This window comes from Rosa chinensis, chromosome 2 (assembly GCF_002994745.2).
Source record: "Rosa chinensis cultivar Old Blush chromosome 2, RchiOBHm-V2, whole genome shotgun sequence".
Taxonomy (NCBI): Eukaryota; Viridiplantae; Streptophyta; class Magnoliopsida; order Rosales; family Rosaceae; genus Rosa; species Rosa chinensis.
In genome coordinates this window covers 45,008,532-45,027,222 of record NC_037089.1, presented here as the reverse complement: position 1 = coordinate 45,027,222, position 18,691 = coordinate 45,008,532, and the positions used below count along the sequence as shown (strand labels likewise).

Sequence of the window (18,691 nt, the reverse complement as noted above, 5' to 3'; positions counted from 1 at the left end):
AAGGGTAAAAACTTATCTCAAGTTGAACGATTACAATTGATTTCTTCTATAATTCGAAGTCAGATTCTTCATAGTTTCAATTCTATGCTTTGTCGCATTCTCTTCTTTTAAAGGTGCAAAGTTGGACTTGAAATTTTTTCTGGTCTGGGAACTCATTAAGGTGAGGTTCTGCGCTAGTTGCATGGGATACTTGCTGCCTTCCATTGGAGCAAGGTGGATTGGGCTTGAAAAACCTAATTGAGTTTAACCGCGCTCTGCTTGCTAAAAATGGCGAGCGTATTGTCAATGCTTCATCTCCATCTGCAGTATTTATTAGAAGCCATTTTTTCTCTAGTAACATGCAAGTCTTAAAGTATTATCAACGTTCTTCATTTTGGCTCGGCATTGAAAAGTTTTGGAATATGGTTTACTCAAAGCTACTTTGGTTGGTGAGAGATGGTAATAGTATTGATTTCTGCTTAGACAACTGGCTAAGCTCTCCACTTTCAAGCATTCATCACCTCACATTGGTGTCAAAATAAATCATTCCAATTAAGGTTAGTGTGGTTATTAAAGACAAGCAATTAATGGTCGTTGCCTCCTATGTTCACTTTTTTCTTTCCAGATCTTGCTGCTATGATTACTTATGTGATTTTACCGTTGGATAACACCAAGGAAAAATTAAGTGGTACGGGCTAATAATGCGACTGGACAGCTGACTACAAGGGATGCTTTTCACTTTTTCTCTCCGCTATGTCCAACTATGAGTTGGAGCAAATTGGTATGGCCCAAAGCAACCACATAAGAGTTTAGTGGCTTGGAAGATTATTAATAGAAGAATTCTAACTGATGATGTTTTGCAAAGAAGATGTACTCTTTTGTGCTCCCTATGTTCTTTTTGTCAACACAAGATGAGACATTCAATCACCTTTTTTTTATTTAGTCCATGATTTTTGGAGTTGCCTTACCTCTTTTTTTCAAGTACAATTGCTGCCAGGCACATCTCTTTTGAACATTCTCTCCCATGATTTAATTAATAACACGGTCTACTCTACACGATTGTTATGAAGTTTTGCTTTTTCCGATGCTTTATGGTGTCTCTGGACACAAAGAAATAAAATCAAGTTTGATGAAGCTACTTTTGATTTAACAAGGTTTAAGCATTTCTTTCACATTTCTTTGAGAAAATATGCTTCCATTCAGTTTGCTCTATGTGTGGTAACTTCGAGAGCACAGAATATGGGCTCTCATCTTTGAGATTGAGAGCTCCAAAATATATTCTTGTTCAATGGGTGCCTCCACCAGTTAATTTGTTGAATTGATGGCTCTTTTCGGGACTCGAGCACAGCGGGCTTTGGTGATATTTTTAGAGATCATGATGGTTTATTTCTAGGAACTTTTACCAAGAATCTTGAGGTCTCAAGCGCCATTGATGGGGAGTTGTTGGCAGTCATTGAAGCATTGGAGATTGTTTGGACAATGAGGTGGACTCATATTTAGCTTGAAACTGATTCATCCATTTTGATTCATTACTTCATAAATCCATTGCTAGTTCCATAGAGGCCGCGGTAGCCTGGAATAATTGTCTATTCTTTATTCACACGATATAGTTCAGAATTACTCATATCTACATGGAATGTAATTCAGTAACTGATGCTTTAGCAAACAATGGTGCGCCCTTAATATTGGTTTTAGCTTGTGGGATGCTATACCTGCCTTCATAGCTAGCATGTATGGTCGAGATCTGTCTTCAGCAAATGTATATAGGTTTCGTTAGGATTTTGTTTTCTCTTGTTCTTTCATTGGTATTGGACTGTTTTGTACTTGGTCTTTATATTTTTAGTACGATTCTTGGTTATAATTGGTCCTTGTATTAGTACTTTCTAGTTTGGTTCGTCTCATATGGAAGTGGTTTTGGCCTAATCTCCCCCCCCCCCCCCCTGTAAATTTAATGAAGGGGTTTTGTCCATTTACCCCATTTTTAGGGATTTTTTTCCCCTTACCCCATTAAGTTTTTTTAATTCCCTTTACCCAATACACTCTAAGGGAATCTTCCCTAATACCCCATTAAGATTTTTGTTTTTGTTTTTGTTTTTTTTAATACCATTTTACCCCTCACCCCTTTGTTACTTAGAGAGAGAGAGAGACCATAGGAGACTTTGCCGGAGCCCGTCACAGGCCGTAGGAATCCGGTCACCGGTCGCCAGATTCAGGCCAACTTTCACTGGAATCCGGTCACCGGTCATAGGTCACCGGCTGCTGCCCACCGGAATTTGCTGAAAATCTCACCGGAAATTTTTTTTGCCCCCAATAGATGACTATCAACCATGTATCGCCCCTCAGTAGACGTCTATTGCCCCCCCCCCCCCCCCCAATAGACGTTTAGATTACCAAAATGGTAATTAATCTTCCTAAAACTACACAAATAAAACTTTGATTAAAGAAAAAACGAGGAGATTACATCAATTCAAAACGTCTATTGCCCCCCAATAGACGTATATTGCCCCCCCCCCCCAATAAACGTTTCGGTTACCGAAATGAAAACTAATATTCCTAAAATTACACAAATAAAACTTTGATTAAAGAAAAAAATCAGAGGTTGTATCAATTTAAAGCGTCTATTGCCTCCCAATAGACATATAATGCCATCCAATAGACTTTTATCAGACGTCTATTGGGGGGTAATACACGTCTATTACCCACCAATAAAACTTTTTGTTTTCTTTTTTCCTTCCTTCTGGGCCTTCTGCCATCATGAAACTGACCTCCATCTCATCAACTCTCTTCCCAAGGACCCCTTGTGCAGCTATTTCCACTGCCACCTCTTCAGACGCATCATCCACCTTCATATCTTCCAACTACACGAAGATGCACAACCAATAATCAATGTAATCCAAAATTCTTATAACTAATTCATCATTCACAATTATGCTTATCCACTTGCTTCATTAATCAATTATTCAAATTGCAAACCGAAGATTTAAGAAAAAGAACAACTCCTGAACACAATCCAGCAACAAAAACCAGCTGATTTGGTCTATATCTAATTTCAATTTCGTTTTCCTTTGCTTCAATTTCAAGGCAAATAAACAAAAGGTAAGCAAATTCCAGAAAGTGATAAACCGGAAAAAGGAAATTGACCTTGGAATTTGACGGTGAGGTGGCCTGGATCTAGAACCGCCTGCAAAATCAGCCAAGATTGATAAACCAGATCATGTACAGATCATATTTATATATAGGTGAAATTGAAAACTTACAGCAGGAACAGATCCCGAGAGAGAGCAAGCCGGCAATCTACACGGAGAGAAAATCACAGCGAGCAAAAACACAGGCGGTGACCAGGAAAGAGAGTCCGGCGCCAGCGATTGCACCGAGGAGGGAGAGAGAGAGAGAGAGAGAGAGAGAGAGAGTCTGCGTCGTGTGTGGAGAGAGAAGAGAGAGAGAGAGTGTGTGTGTGTCTGCGTGAGAAAGAGATAGAGAGGAGAGAAGGGATGTGGTTGTAATTCATTCATTAGACTAAGGGTAAAATTGTTATTTCAATTCAAATTGGGTTAGTGGGAATAAAAATCTGTTGCTGGGGTAAGTGGGATAACTTTGGCTCATTTTAGGGCTTTTGGTCAAGGACCCTTTAATAAATATAAATGAAATTTCGAGTAAGGGGTGAAGAATTAACCCTTATTTTTCTTTCCTAAAAAAAAAAAAAACACACACACACACATATATATAGTTATATATACACACAAAGAAGCTCAACCGCATGCTCACCACAATATAAGGGCTTGAAAGACAATCATAGACTGCAACTGCAACCATGTTGTTGTCGTCATGGTTTTCCCAGTGCCGGACTTGAGATTTTGACGCTTGAGACCAAAAATAAAATTGGGTCTACATTTATTATAGAAAAGAAAAAAAATTGTCAAAAGAATATTTACAAAAAAAAAAAAAAAATAGGCCCGACAAGACACTAGGCCTGAGACGGCCGACTCACGGGCCTCATGTTAGGTTCGACTCTGGATTCTCCTCATAGTACTCCATCTTGGAATGTTACATTATCAGTCTGAACAGCAAACCCAACTTCAAATTGCTTAATTACCTTATTTCCATAGACTCCTAAATAAACATGTCATTAACTGTGGGTGTACGCAAAAAAAACTCAGGTTTGCTTTCAAAATTCTATAAATATATTAGCTTATTTAACAATATGAATCACTTTTTTTTTTTAATTAATGGTAATTTCATTGATAAAACCCATGTTAAAAGGTCATTACATATCCACCCACTACCTCACAATAGATAGAACAAGGCTTCGTGGTGAAACCACAGTGATACATAGGATAAACCAACTATATTCAAACTTATCGCTCACTTCAAAGCGAGCTTATAAGCTATGGAAAAAACATAGCGAATAGACAAGCAAAACTACACTCATTAGGGATCATTAAGTAACCTAACCTAACAAGCATAGGGCTCTAAAAATATAGGGAATTATTTAGCTAAAATAAAAACTAAAAATAGAGGCCACAACCCAATAGCCCACATTTTACCCTAGCCCGAGCCTAACAGCAAGCAGTCCAATCCAACCCTTGTCGCACTATGCCAAACCACCAACAATCTAACACAACAGCCCTACCGCCGCCACGAGGAACACCACCACCATCATCACCCGACGCAGTCAACCTGAGCCCTTAGTGAAACCCAACAAGGGAAGCCCCAACCCACCAGGATCGACCTCCACCGCACCAAGTCACCATCAAACAACTCCGCTGCCTACGCCTCCATCAAAGCCATCACCTGTGCGTTGCCCCTCGACCCACCATGTCATCGTCAATCCCACATGCCACAGCACCCAACAAACCAAGATCCGGCAACGATGCCGTCAAACTCCAAGCAAAAAGACAAACTGAGAACAACTATCAACAAGCCTTTAGGGCCGGTCCGGCAACAGCCCTAACATCACACGACCAAGGCCGACATATATGCCTGGCCACCATAGGACAAGCGTCGTTCGAGTATGCCGAAAAATGTGCTAGGGTTTTGGGAGAAAACTTTGAAGAGAGAGAGAGAGAGAGAGAGAGACGGAGCCTCACCCACCAGTATCGATATGAATCACTTTCTGGCGTCTACAATATCCTTTCGAGTTTTGAATGTTGTTTTGAAGCATATTTCATCACTGAATCATAATATGTAGTATAGCTGAAACATATTTCTCTCCAGGCACAAGCTTCCAAGAATGCATGCAGTATAATAAGGGATTTAGCAAATTCATCAATCAATCATAATAAAATAATAAATCAATGCGCGCACAATGACATAATAGGGGTTTAGGAAAGTAACTTATTGTGACGTGCATTAAAATAGTACTTAACAAGTTCATATCAGAACATTTTAGATGGCAAGGACATTGCAGGCTAGGCTAGATTTTGGGGCACGGAGATAATACAGAAATGACATTCCGTCTCTATATAAACTGTAGAGCAATCTCCCATTTCAGTGCACCAACTCCTTAATTCATTTACTCAATCAACAATCCTAAGCCTACAATGGAGTTCACCAACCAACTCTGCAACCGTATCTGTTTGGCCTTGATCCTCATGCTGGGGGTTTGGTCTTCTGAGGCCACTTCTCGCAATCTCCAAGATGCACCAATGTATGAGAGGTACGAGCAATGGATGGCTCATTATGGACGTGTTTATAATGACATGACCGAAAAGGAGGACCGCTTCAAAATATTCAAGGACAATGTGGCATTTATAGAATCTTCCAATAATGCAGGAAACAAACTTTACAAATTGAGTGTGAATCAATTTGCAGACCTTACGAATGAAGAATTCACTACTGCAAGAAATCGGTTCAAGGGGCATGAGTGCTCCACAAAGACCACTACTTTCAAGTATGAAAATGCTAGCGTGCCAGCTACAATGGACTGGAGGCAGAAAGGAGCTGTAACTCCCATCAAGGACCAAGGCCAATGTGGTATGTAGTTAAGCATCTAGCTAAGTCTATGTAAAGACAAGAAAAAAAACTATTCTCCATTTGGAATTTCAATGCTTTATTCATAACTGCTACTAATTTGCGATGAAAACATATAGGATGTTGTTGGGCGTTCTCAGCCGTGGCAGCCATGGAAGGAATTACTCAACTTACAACTGGTAAATTGATTTCTTTGTCTGAGCAAGAGCTGGTTGACTGTGATGTCAATGGTGAAGATCAAGGCTGTGAGGGTGGCTTGATGGACGATGCCTTTCAGTTCATCAATCAAAATCATGGACTCAGTACCGAAGCTAATTATCCATACACTGGTGTTGATGGTACATGCAATGCCAAGAAGGAAGCAGACCATGCAGCCTCAATCACAGGCCACGAAGATGTGCCTGCAAATAGTGAAAGTGCACTCCTTAAGGCCGTCGCTAATCAACCTATTTCTGTTGCCATTGATGCTAGTGGATCCGATTTCCAGTTCTACTCAAGTGGTGTTTTCACAGGAACCTGTGGAACTAGCCTAGACCATGGTGTTACCGCTGTTGGTTATGGTGCTAGCAATGATGGGACTAAGTACTGGCTGGTGAAGAACTCATGGGGTGAACAATGGGGTGAAGAAGGTTACATAAGGATGCAAAGAGATGTTTCTGCACCAGAAGGTCTCTGTGGCATTGCCATGGAAGCTTCCTATCCCACTGCATAATCTACCATTGAAAGCCTACTATCCTTAATTGTAGGTATATATCATGATATGTATACATGAACTTGTGTGTGTAACACCAAGAAATTAGATCCGTAAGAAAACTACTATTATAGAAAGAAAAGCGATATATAGTTTTACTATGCAACTCATGTATGAAACCATTGTATCAATAGAAAACATATTTTTATCATGTAGGTACTGGATGCATCATGTATGTGCGCTGTGCCATTATCCTTTCTATGAGGAAGAAGAATTTCAGATTCTGACATCTCATTCATCCTAGCACTATGAGTTTCCATCCTTATGAGCATATTATCCGGAAAATTCTAGTCCGGATCCACCGAGCATTTGGTAGAATTGGCAGACTCTCCCGAGTTGTAGAACTCTGGTTAGAGATGAAATCAGTAAAAGGGTTGAGATCCACCGAGCAATTCGACTCTATTATATCTGTCTGAAAGGGACCATATGCCATAACTTTTCGGCATCTTGCTTCGGGTAAGCAGGATTGGTAGATGAAGCCATTAAGACTCTAGACCTGGGGATGGATTTGACAATGTGCAATGTGGTTTAAAGGGGTATGCATATGGGATTAAAAAGAAAGAAAACAGAACTGTAATTGAGCACCCTGAGCTCCTTTCACAAGAAAGAAACAATATATATGATCTCCTAACTGCTATGCTACTTCAAAGTTGCATATTCAAAACCTAACATGAACAGTCATGAGGATTATGAAAATCAAGTGAGACAGACATTTAAGTGGAGATTCTGAAACAGTCTACAAACATAATTTTAGAATCTACATGTGGAAACTTAAAAGAGGGTTCTTCAGCCTGCAAGAGGGACATAAAAGTTTAAATTTTTTTAACACAACACAATCTTTAGGCCTTTTCTAATTTTCTCATGTATAGACTAGCAATCTACAGCAGACATACCCAGTCTCTTCTGCCATGGTGGATCCTCTACAACATAATCTACTCCCACATAAAGTCCAGCTACAGTTCCTGTCTATTTTAACAGAAAATATCAAAATATTGTTGGTGCAGTTCATTTTGCAAAAGAAATATAAGCTGAAGCATTTTCCAAGATTTGCATGATCCCATTTACACATGGTTTAGCCAGACAATGAATTATGATTCAACTTACCCCAATATGCACCTTCTTTACACCTCGTCTTTAACTACAAAACCAGTAATTTTAATTAGCACAACGAGAAAGGTGTATTTTCCAAAACAGCATACCTTTTTGAAACATTAGCACAGTAAGAGTAAGACCTCCAAAATGTAACCGAACAAATCATCCAATAAAAGAAAGCAATTTGAGTCAATTGAATATGTCATACTAATTTTAAAGTAGCAACTACTTTCATCCGAACAAATCAGGCCAACTTTTAACGCCTGTCCTGTTGCTACATGAACGCCAATATACTCTGCTTGGATCGTTGAGGTTGCTGTTAGATTTTGCTCAACACTCTTCATTGAAACAGCACCTCCAGCCATCATAAAAATATAATCTGAAGTAGAATTCAGGTCATCCACATCTGCTTTATAAGATGAATCCAAGTAACCAACAACCTCTAATTCTTCATTCTCAAGCTTCCTGTATACTAGCATATTGCCTTTTGTCCTCTGAAAATATCTTAAAACCTTTTTACCACCTACCCAATACTCATGTCCAGGGTTAGACTGACATCTAGACAACATTCCTCCTGCAAAAGCCAAAATCTGGCCTTACACACACGTGCATACATCAGGCTGCCTGAAAACCTAGCATAAGAGAAGCTCTCATCCACCTCACTCTTCACCAATAAATTCCTAGGACACTGTCCTTCATGTAAATTATCCCCTTTAGACATTGGAGAACCACCACCCTTAGAATTTTGCATAAAAGATCTTTCAAGTATTTTAGCAACATAATTTTTCTGAGACAACCCCAGAAAACCTCTCTCTACCTCTTGATTTCAATACCAAGAACATAATTAACTTCCCCAATGTCATTCATCTCAAAATGATACGGTAGAAAAGTTTGTCTCTTTCGCATATCACTACGGGCCAGCAACAACACATAATATTAGGAAAATATATCTACGCCCACTGAAATATATTGCATTCATCAAGTTTATTCTCAGGAAATCCAAAAGATGTGATTACTGATCCAAATTTGAGTTACCACTGCCTTGAGGCTTGCTTAAGAACATAAATAGATTTCTTTAGTTTGCAGACCTTGTCTTCATTCCCTTTATCTATAAAAGCCTCTGGTTAACATGCAAATTTCGCGAGATAAAAACTATAGTCTACAGTAAAATTCATAAAAATACCGGACAAGAACAAATGTTTGTGTTGACTAAGACTATTGATTTTTTTATCAAATTACAGGCATGCAAGTGCATGATTCTGTAAAATGCATTTTCAAGCTTGTGGACAAAACGAGCCTTCCCATTTTACCTTACAACATTGCAAATACTTGTTCAAAGTTCGAAATAATCTGTCCTGCCTTGTTAACAACATCTACTGAATAAAACCTACAATTGAATGTTTCCTACTCTTCCTCATCCTCTTCTTCAGATGCCTCTCTCAACCACTGCAACAAAAAACACATAAGATGCAACTTTTGTGAAAAAAAGACTTAAAATATGCTGGCCAGATATATCAGACCAACATGTTCTGAGATAAATAAACCCGCAATTCACAGATTTGTCTCATACCAAAAGCATGAACAACAATGCAAATTATGGCCATGCTGCATGTTTCGCAAGATGTTTCTAATGGATGCATATAATCTAATATACATTAAAACTAGAGTTGAACTCATCTTTTTCTTTTTCCAGTTACATTGGAAGGATGTTTCGCCTAATCCTAACCCATTTCCCCACCTTCAGTCACTACTTGGGCAAACCCTAAGCGCTGAACTTGTCTTTAATGGAGCTCGTGTGAGAAAATATAGACACCACACAAGGCTCAGGCACTAGCATGTAAACCAGTAAAAAATAAAACTAAATAATGGCAATCATGCAAGGCTCAAAAATACATAATATTGTAATGAAAAACAAAGGATTTCATAAGCTAACAAGCATTTTATTTAAAATTAAGTAAATAACACACTTACTTGGATAAAATCTTCAGCCTGCCTAACAAAAATTCTATCTGATGCATCAGCATCTCTCTTTTCATCATCCCACCTTAGAATAGCCTCTTCCCGTATAATTGTGTGGTCATACAATTGATAGAGTATCTGTAAAAGACCAATTCAACAATCAGAAGAACAATCAAGCCCATCAACTTCATAACAGAACTGAAAGACTAAACCCTCTAGGTTACAACAAAAACTCAGCAAAACATTGGCACAGTTCTTGATTCAAAATGTATTTGTGGTGGCATTATCCATAGCAATTTTCTCATTGCTCAAGAACCAAAGGATTAAATAGAAGCATATCCACATTCATCCAGGGAGATGATCCAAAACTATGTAAGCAAGTGTACCTTATCAAACACAGGGGAGAACTCCTTAGCGGACTCCAAACACATATCTTCAAATTTCATTATTACTTCTATCTGTAAAGTAACAAAAAATAAATCATCACAAAGTATATAACAGCAATAAGCATTTACATTAGCAACCATGAAAAATGTTAGGTCCAGGTTTCCAGCATTATACTAACTTTAAGACTATCCTGACTCCGGACCAAGAAAACTCTGAACACTGAACATAACATTAATTCATATGTAGATAAATACTTATTGAAAAGACCAGAGATGGAAAGTAACATTTGACACACGCCGGGTATAAGTTAAATGAAAACACTGATAGATGAATGCACATAGAGACTGTCCTAAAAGCTTGCTTAAATACCTTCTCAGAAATAGCATGAGTGCCATTTCAGATTATATCTTCTCAATGGAATGTTGATGAGAGGTGGAGATGACTCAAAGAACAAAAATAATATATATGAAGTGTGAGTGCCATTTATGTTATTGTACTACAACAACGTTGTACTATGATGAAGCGTTAGTCTTGTCATGTAAAATGAATCTTTTTGCCTAATGGATTGACTTTGGTTAAATTGTCACTTGATGTTTCTCTTAAACTACAAGTTCTCTCAAAGGTGTGTACAGTAAATTAAAGAAATGCAGCATGTCCAAGGAAAGCAGTGCCTCTAAAAAAAAGCTGAGAAGGAGGGACATTTTACAGTTAACAAGTTCAGTGATGCAAGAAATATATTGGTTAAACAAGTATTACTTAAAATGACAGAAATCCAAACCTCTTCATCGATGTCTGATAGGTAATACTTCAGCAGTCCTTTCCATTTTGTAATTACCTTCATAAGAGCTTGGACCAATTCACCTAAGGAAAGAAAAAAGCATCATTTATCATACATGACAAGAAACAACACAGATTTAGAGAATAGAAGTAACATTCACATTTCCAAATAGCTGACAGACAGAAAATATAATTGTAAATTAAGACTTGTAAACCAAACTTATGAAACCTTGAACACTTCATGGATGCAATCTGGATTACCAGAATGTGATTTAACTTAAGAAATAGACATTCCAAACCCCCAACCAACCACACCCAGCTTCTTCTTTTTTAATTTTTTGGCAACTAATGTGCATATATTCCTTTGTATTTCTGACAATTATGCAAATTTTTATGCAAGAAATACCATGGCTCAACAATCCATACGTTATAACGTTAACAAAGGAAAAAAAAAAAAAAAAAAAACTCAGTGTCATTGATTGTTACCCAACATAACACCATTTAAGTCCCAAAGTTGATATCACAGGTTTCCAATCATAGAGGGTTTTCTTAAAATCAAAAGAGATATCAGCCTCAGATGTTTACCTGCTGAATTATGTGGAGATTCTAATGCCAATTTTATCATTGAATAAAATACAGCTCCAGCACAGTTTGCAGTTTGCTTGTTGTATGACAATCTGCATTATTAAAATGTGACAAGCGTCAATCACCAAAGAGTACACACTAAAGCATAAACAAAAGAAAGGAACATTTTGAGGGTTGGAAAATGTCCTTAGAGGGCTCTTAGTATATCAAAATACACAGGCATATATAAGGACAGGTAATGAAGGCATCAACTGAAAGTAAGTGTTTGTGCATGATTTAATTTATAAAAAAAAAATCAAATGATAAGTTATCAAACAAACATGTAATACTAATAATGATACTTATGCTACATGGTATTTTACATAGATCTGCAAGAGAAAACCAAATGAATACCTCAGTGAGTTCACTTCTAAAACGACATTCTCTACTTTAATATTTTCATCCACAGCTCTTAGGAAGGTTGCTTCAACCTACAGAAAACGATTAACAGGATAGGTTCAGTTTTTAACTTTGTAAACTTCTATTTATCCTCAGCATATAACTTAACATTGTTCACCTCATTTTCAAAGTAGGAGTCGTCTCTAGGCTCTTCATCAGAATCAGAATCTGAAGTTGGGAGACTGCCATCATGATCATCCTCTGCAGCTTGTATAACCTCAGCAAGTTTCTCTGTGGGAATGGGAGCAACTGAATGCCTCCATCCTTCATCATGGCCTCCTTCACAAATTGACCAAACATAACCAGCCCCACCAATACCAAGCTGATTAATAATAACAGCTAGTATAAGAGGATATCAAGATATAAGCATCAGTATAATCAATAACATTTCTCATGAGGTTCATTTTTTTTTTTAATTATTACTAGCGGAAAAGGTGGGATAAAGTCAGTCCTCATTACATGAGCAGTCCTCATATGCTAACAATGTTAATGTACATCATCTTAGTAGTATATAGTCCCGAATCATTGAGGAAAAAGCAAATCCGAAAGTATGTTTTGAAATGATAGAAGAAGATAAGATGTTCTCAGATCGTTACATGGTCTCAGGACAGTATCCCTTATATTAACTTGTTACTTACCGGTATAGAACCTTGTCCAGTTCTAAACACCATTACAACCCTAAATGCACATAAATATCTAGTCTACACCGAACTGAGTTTATGCAGCTTCAGAGGGGGGGGGGGGGGGGGGGGGGCGGCGGGAAGAGGATTGTAACACTTTGATCAGACTAATGCCAAGGCATCCCTAATTTCTGATGTGAAAGCTATACCACATCCTTTAGACCTGGACAGATTGATCTCTCCACATATGCCCAATCTTATGTGTAGGCATCCCCATCATTAGTTCACTGGAAATTATTACTATCTTACCCACTACTTACTGAAAAACAAGATGAAGAATACGCAAGAAGCTGTAAGTGCTATCTCAGTTTAATGATACAAGTCACGCTTTCTTTTCTTTTGTGAAACCAGAATCATTTGTGAACATTCCTATCCAATGCTCATCTCAACACCTAAGGCAGTTTCTGGGATTTTACCCTAACATGCTTGACTGTATCACTTGAAACTTGCGTGCAGTGATTCTAAAACTTATGAAATTACAATTAATCAATTCAAGACAGCTATCAACATTGTCTGACATCGATAAATAAGTCAAACTTGACACAATGAGGCAAGATGGTGAACTCAGGTCCGAACAAAACCAAATTCATAGCTAGGGGCAAACCTCAGATGTCGCCCAACACTGTGTCTCCTGTTGTTGGTTCGCTATTTCCCCATTCGATATATCCAGTGCATGTGTAAGAGCTGCATGTAAAAACTCATAGTAAGGGCATATATCACTAGGAAAAGATGCATATGTTACTATCATAACTTTCACAAATGAAAGAAGCTAAATGAGCTTAAGAATACATATCTAGAGCTTAGTAATTGAAAGTGTGAATAACAGATACAGTAGCTATGTCTAGTCTCTAGACAAACAGAGTTGAAAATCAATAAAAACCTTCTTCAGAACGAACACACATATACAAATACATAAGTGGCACTCCATTTGCAGGTCTGTGTATGACTGACATGTACCAAAAAGTTACGGGCAAGCATGGGTAGCATACTTCATATGGGACATTATTTAAATGTCAATAGCAATCAACTACACAAAACAGCACATCATCCTATAACAAGTGTTTCTCCATTCAATTGCTTAATTGAACCATTTTCATACTCAGCTTAAAGAAACCACCACTATTCCATAAAAGTTCATAGGTTTCTTGTCTACAATATCTAAAGAAGTGATCATGCATAAAGAGGAGATCCCTAAAAATATCATAATAGGGACAAGATCAAATGTGACGATTAGGGACAAACACTAGAGACTTACAAGAAATTTCTGCATTACCAGTGCTATTGTCAACATACTCTAGCTTCTCATCACTATTTTGCTTTATTGGTTGTTGGAGTAAAGATACCATTAAGTATGAAGGAGCAATAAATTGTTGTCCTATCACTACCTGGAGGAAAAGCAATATCAAGAACACCTTAAAAATTAAAAGCAGACAAAAGTCAGAAAACCAGAAATGAAATGTATCTTGCTCTTCCAATCTCAGAGGACAAAGCAAATAACAATTAACAATGACAAGTTAAAGGAAAATCAATTTGAGCACTGCAAGAGTATTTCCCAACGTCTTTCCAAGATCAAGTTCAAGCTTGAGTCGTGGGAAGGCTCATACATCCCTGTCTACATACAACAGCTGAACCTAAGCATGCCAAGTATGTATGTCTCCAAATGCAATTCTTCCTAGACGTATTCCATAATGTGTACACAGTGCTTTCTCTTGAAGGCCTCAATAGGTATCCCCTAAGGCCAGGTGTACTCAGCTTTCAACTGATGGATAGTTACTTAAATACCAAGGATGTAGCCTCATAATACTTCTGTTCAGAGGGAGCAATGCATATATGTTTTAAGAATTTACAATAGATACAAGGCATGTCCACAAAGTGTGAGCAGCAAGGATACCTAAGTTACCAATGTTTTAGTATTACATCTTTCATATGATTACAAGGTTAAGTCATATTGTAATAACAAAATCATATAAGTAACTACTTTCAATTTTATAATTTCAACATCAATATACTTTACATGACCATATGAATTTATAACATTGCAATAGAAGCTGATTCTCGCATATATATGCGGCAGTAATTTAATTGGTATTGTATTATGTTCTCTTTCCGAGTATTATGATAGACGAGAGACAAACTAGCACCCATAAGTTTCATATAGGGCAATAACAGGTTTTATGGCACATACCTTGAAAGACAAAACTACACCCGGTTCCAAAACTGCCCCAGACTTCATTATCACTCCATCACATACTATAGCATGCCTTATCTTGCAGCCATCTTCAATGGTGACATTATCCCATATATAGGAACCTTCTATGGAAACGTTTGGTCCAATAGAACACCCATCTCCAATAACAGAATTTGAAATTTTGGTGTTGTCCCCAATCTTGGTGCCATTCCCAATGACTGTAAAAGGACCAATCTGTGCAGAGCGCGATTGCCCTAGTTCTGAAGAGTAGCTAGTTTATCAAATCACACAGAATGAGCTAGAAAAATTTAACTGACAAGGTTGAAAAGTAGCAGACCATCAGTTGGAAGTAAGGATGTCAGGCTACATTTATAGATTTATAGAGTACATCACTCAATTACAGTTGGTTAATTAAGTGTGAAAAACAACGTAACAAATTTCTAATGATTTACTTTTCTTACTAATAAAAGCAAGTATGTTACGTTGTTTCAGCAGTTGAGTATAAAACCATAACCTTCTCGAAATACAGGGCAAGAAATATACAACATCAGGAACAATCATCTACGGGTCCATCTATGTAAAAACCCCTAATTGTATAGTGCAACATAGAACAAAATTGCCACCCCTCCCCATCATATACTTTGTAAATATCACAGGTCCTACCTGAGACTAGATACATCCCCTGTCTTTCCAGCTTCGTTGAAGAATCTCTGAAAAACTTAACATCTGGCACCAATGGGTAAGCCCATCTCTGAATTATGTCCCTACTGATTGTGTCATAGCTTCTGAAGTTGTCAATCCTAGCCGCATAAGTCGAGTGAATTTCATGTGTGAATATTTTGTAACCCATAATCTGAACGAATAGACAGTTTCCTTATGAGAAATTTAAATTTGAAATAAGCATAGAGATGAATGTTCCAAGATTGCCAAAAAAAAAAAAAGATTTATATCTTGCTAATATCATCACAAACCAACAATACAAAAAACATATTAATATATGGCATGCACCTCACAGGCAAAACATTGATGCACTCCTCATTACTGCAGATATATATGTGGCAGTTGAATACTTAAAGAAACAATACACACATGTATGCATGAATTCAAGACTTGCAAGTCTTTCAATAAGTACATATAGGTAAGTATCAATAAAAGAAATCCCCTGCCTCTGTAATATAGGCATCAAAGAAATCTCTAGATTGAGCAGCCATTTCTTCAATAGCAATTATTTTGATGACTTGGTGAAAACATCACATCTCTATGGCATGTACTATAAAATGGTACCACAAAGAAAACATGAACTGCAAAGATCAGATAAAAATAGCAAACATTGAACAAGTAAATACTAATAAATGGTCTCAAAAAAAAGTTGGTGACCCATTGTTTATGCTCATGCCAGAAAAACACATTGGATGGCCACCGTGTGTATGTGTCTGTACCCATAGTCCCATACCATGCCTCCCTAACATAAATGTGAATATAAACAATGTAGCAGAATGTTTTGGCTAAAAAGAGACATATCTTATGAGAGACATACATCATCAACAAGCAATCCCTTTAAAAAATGACAGCGTAAATGGTGATAGTCAAAATTGTCTGTGAAAAGGCTGAGGACTTCAGGAGAGCATATGTCGATATAGCAATCCTGCAGATAAGACATGGGCAAGATTCTTCAACAGGTATTTTGTATTACAAAGGAATAACCATAAGAAGACTATTAGAAGTCACCAAACAGTTAAGACTTGTTGAAAATCAGCACAAAAGGAACAATGTAGAAATTTTATATAATGATTAATCAATAATCTGAAACAAACAAGAAAACTTTAAGGGAATGGCTTGAGATATAACCTGTTTGTCATTATGCAGAGAAATCGAAGATTTGTCAGCAAGCAATAATTTATCTATATATATAGATCCTTTTGCATGGTCTGCATTGTCCTCATAATATAAGAGCTGCTTTGTGTTGGGATCTATTGCCATAAACAGCACATCAGTGCCCAGTTGACATTGGTGAATGATTTGAGAAGGCTTTGACCGTTTAATAACAATTGTCATTGCGGCATTACTATCTTTCTTTCTTCTCTCTTTATGTTCTTGAAGCACCTGAGTAAGCGACATGTTGCTCACGGTATCCCCACTGATTAGGACAAAATCTCCATGTATCTTGAATGAAAGAGGAAAGGGACAAAATGTTACTTATGAAGGAAATTGGGACTTCAAATATCAAGAATAGTTTAAATACACATCTAAACTAAATGAATAAATGCACAAATGGAAAGAGTAAAACCCTAAAAGAGCTGATTCTATTGCATAAAAAATTTGAGAAAGGACCAAGAAACTAAAGTAACCATATTGAGTACGCAGAAACCATGACGAAAAACTGAAAAAACTGTGCCCAGTTACCACATTCAAGTTCTACTTCATTTGCCACACAACTGAAACATACTCATGAGTTAGGACTCAGGACAACGGTTGGGGTAATTGTGAGATTCATTCTTCTAGAGCTTGATGGAATAACCATGTCTAACTCCATTCATAAGCTATCATGAGCCTTTTTTAGGTTTTTCCATTGCTATCACAAGCCTTCTGTATACTTATTTCGCATAGGTATATTCACTCTTTACTATAAAGAACTGAGCATGTAATGCCTTAGATTAAAATCGGGGAGAGAGAGAGAGAGAGAGAGAGAAGTTTCATGTTTTTCTATTGAAACACTCACATTTAATAAGAGATGGAATTGCAATGGCAAGAAAAATTCTAATGCGCTGACTAGCATCAATATACAGCTATCCCCATGAATGCATAGCAAACAAAAACACATAGTTGGAGTACTATTGAAGAATGTTTCTTTCAGTGAAGATTTCCCTTCACAAAAACCATGACTATACAGGCATAAAGTAGAACATATAACCAAATTGTCATACAGATGATGGGACATAAGAAAGTTAAGATATGACATATGAGCATACCACATTGCGCTCATATATCACGCGCAGAGCATCTCCGGCACTAACAGAATCATGTGACTCAATTGTGGTGACCGTGAAGTTTGGTTGAGAAAACCACTCAGAATTCTCCAAATAACTGATCACTTGCTTGGAGTGAGCACAGCAGACAACAAAAACCTCCTCAACGCCAGCAGACTCAAGCCATGCTAATGTGTAACTGATCATCGGGGCATTTACTAACGGCAACAGCACCTTCATCAAAAAGAAAATGTCTATTTACTATCAAACGCACAAATTCATATCTCTGTATCACGCATGCCAATGTCATAACATATATAACTCCATATGAGATACACCAAAACTCCGGAGAATTTTAAAAATCAATAACCAATTAGCATGTACTAAATAAGTGATCAACATCCGGTAGTCTCAGTTGGGGGGCATAAAAAATTACAGACAAATAAGAACATAAGCTAAATCAGCTAAGTGCATATCGCAAAATTTCCATTCCAAAAGCCCTTTGTTTTCAATTCCTATTCAACAGCATTATGTACAAGAAAATGCAGACCTACATTCAGATACATATACATTTACACATTCATGGCATTGCATGCATAAACTCACATATACAGATACATATAATATATGAGAGAGAGAGAGAGACTTTGGGGCGTTCAAGGGTGATGGGTCGGAATTTGGTGGTGAAACTATCGGCTAAGAGGATGGCTTGGAGTGGGAGACGGGCCAGTTCCTCAGGGTCCTCTGAAGCCCTAGACGCGCCTTTCTTTTGTGCCCCCATTCTCCTCTTCTTCCAGAATTTGAAAAACCCTGATCAAAACCCACCCACTGATGAGCGCTTTGTGAAGCATATAAAGCTTTTCCGTTTTTTGAAAAAATAAAAAATAATAAAAAAAGTGGGAAGGAAAAGAATTAAATA

At 37.5% G+C, this 18,691-nt stretch overlaps 2 protein-coding genes across 6 annotated transcripts; one reads left to right on the top strand and one right to left on the bottom strand.

The window, feature by feature from the left end:
- The first annotated feature begins 5,460 nt into the window (after positions 1–5,460).
- On the top strand, positions 5,461–6,750 carry LOC112190940 (senescence-specific cysteine protease SAG39). The gene is made up of 2 exons (XM_024330459.2): positions 5,461–5,952; positions 6,069–6,750. The coding sequence occupies exons 1-2, from the start codon at positions 5,520–5,522 to the stop codon at positions 6,659–6,661; spliced, it is 1,026 nt and encodes a 341-aa protein (XP_024186227.1). The 5' UTR covers positions 5,461–5,519; the 3' UTR covers positions 6,662–6,750.
- Positions 6,751–8,979: 2,229 nt separating this feature from the next.
- On the bottom strand, positions 8,980–18,686 carry LOC112185883 (translation initiation factor eIF-2B subunit epsilon). 5 transcript variants are annotated; one of them, XM_024324206.2, is made up of 15 exons: positions 18,419–18,686; positions 17,776–18,006; positions 16,655–16,969; positions 16,344–16,451; positions 15,470–15,659; positions 14,804–15,066; positions 13,874–14,030; positions 13,223–13,302; positions 12,057–12,260; positions 11,894–11,970; positions 11,501–11,592; positions 10,917–10,999; positions 10,138–10,209; positions 9,764–9,889; positions 8,980–9,238 (listed from the first exon to the last, which is right to left on the bottom strand). In XM_024324206.2, exons 1-15 carry the CDS (start codon positions 18,551–18,553, stop codon positions 9,197–9,199), a joined length of 2,175 nt encoding a protein of 724 aa, XP_024179974.1. In that variant the 5' UTR covers positions 18,554–18,686; the 3' UTR covers positions 8,980–9,196. The 5 variants fall into 5 exon arrangements, with proteins under 5 accessions (XP_024179974.1, XP_024179975.1, XP_024179976.1 ...); XM_024324207.2 differs by having other exon boundaries at positions 13,892–14,030; XM_024324208.2 differs by having other exon boundaries at positions 13,874–14,003.
- Positions 18,687–18,691: the final 5 nt, after the last annotated feature.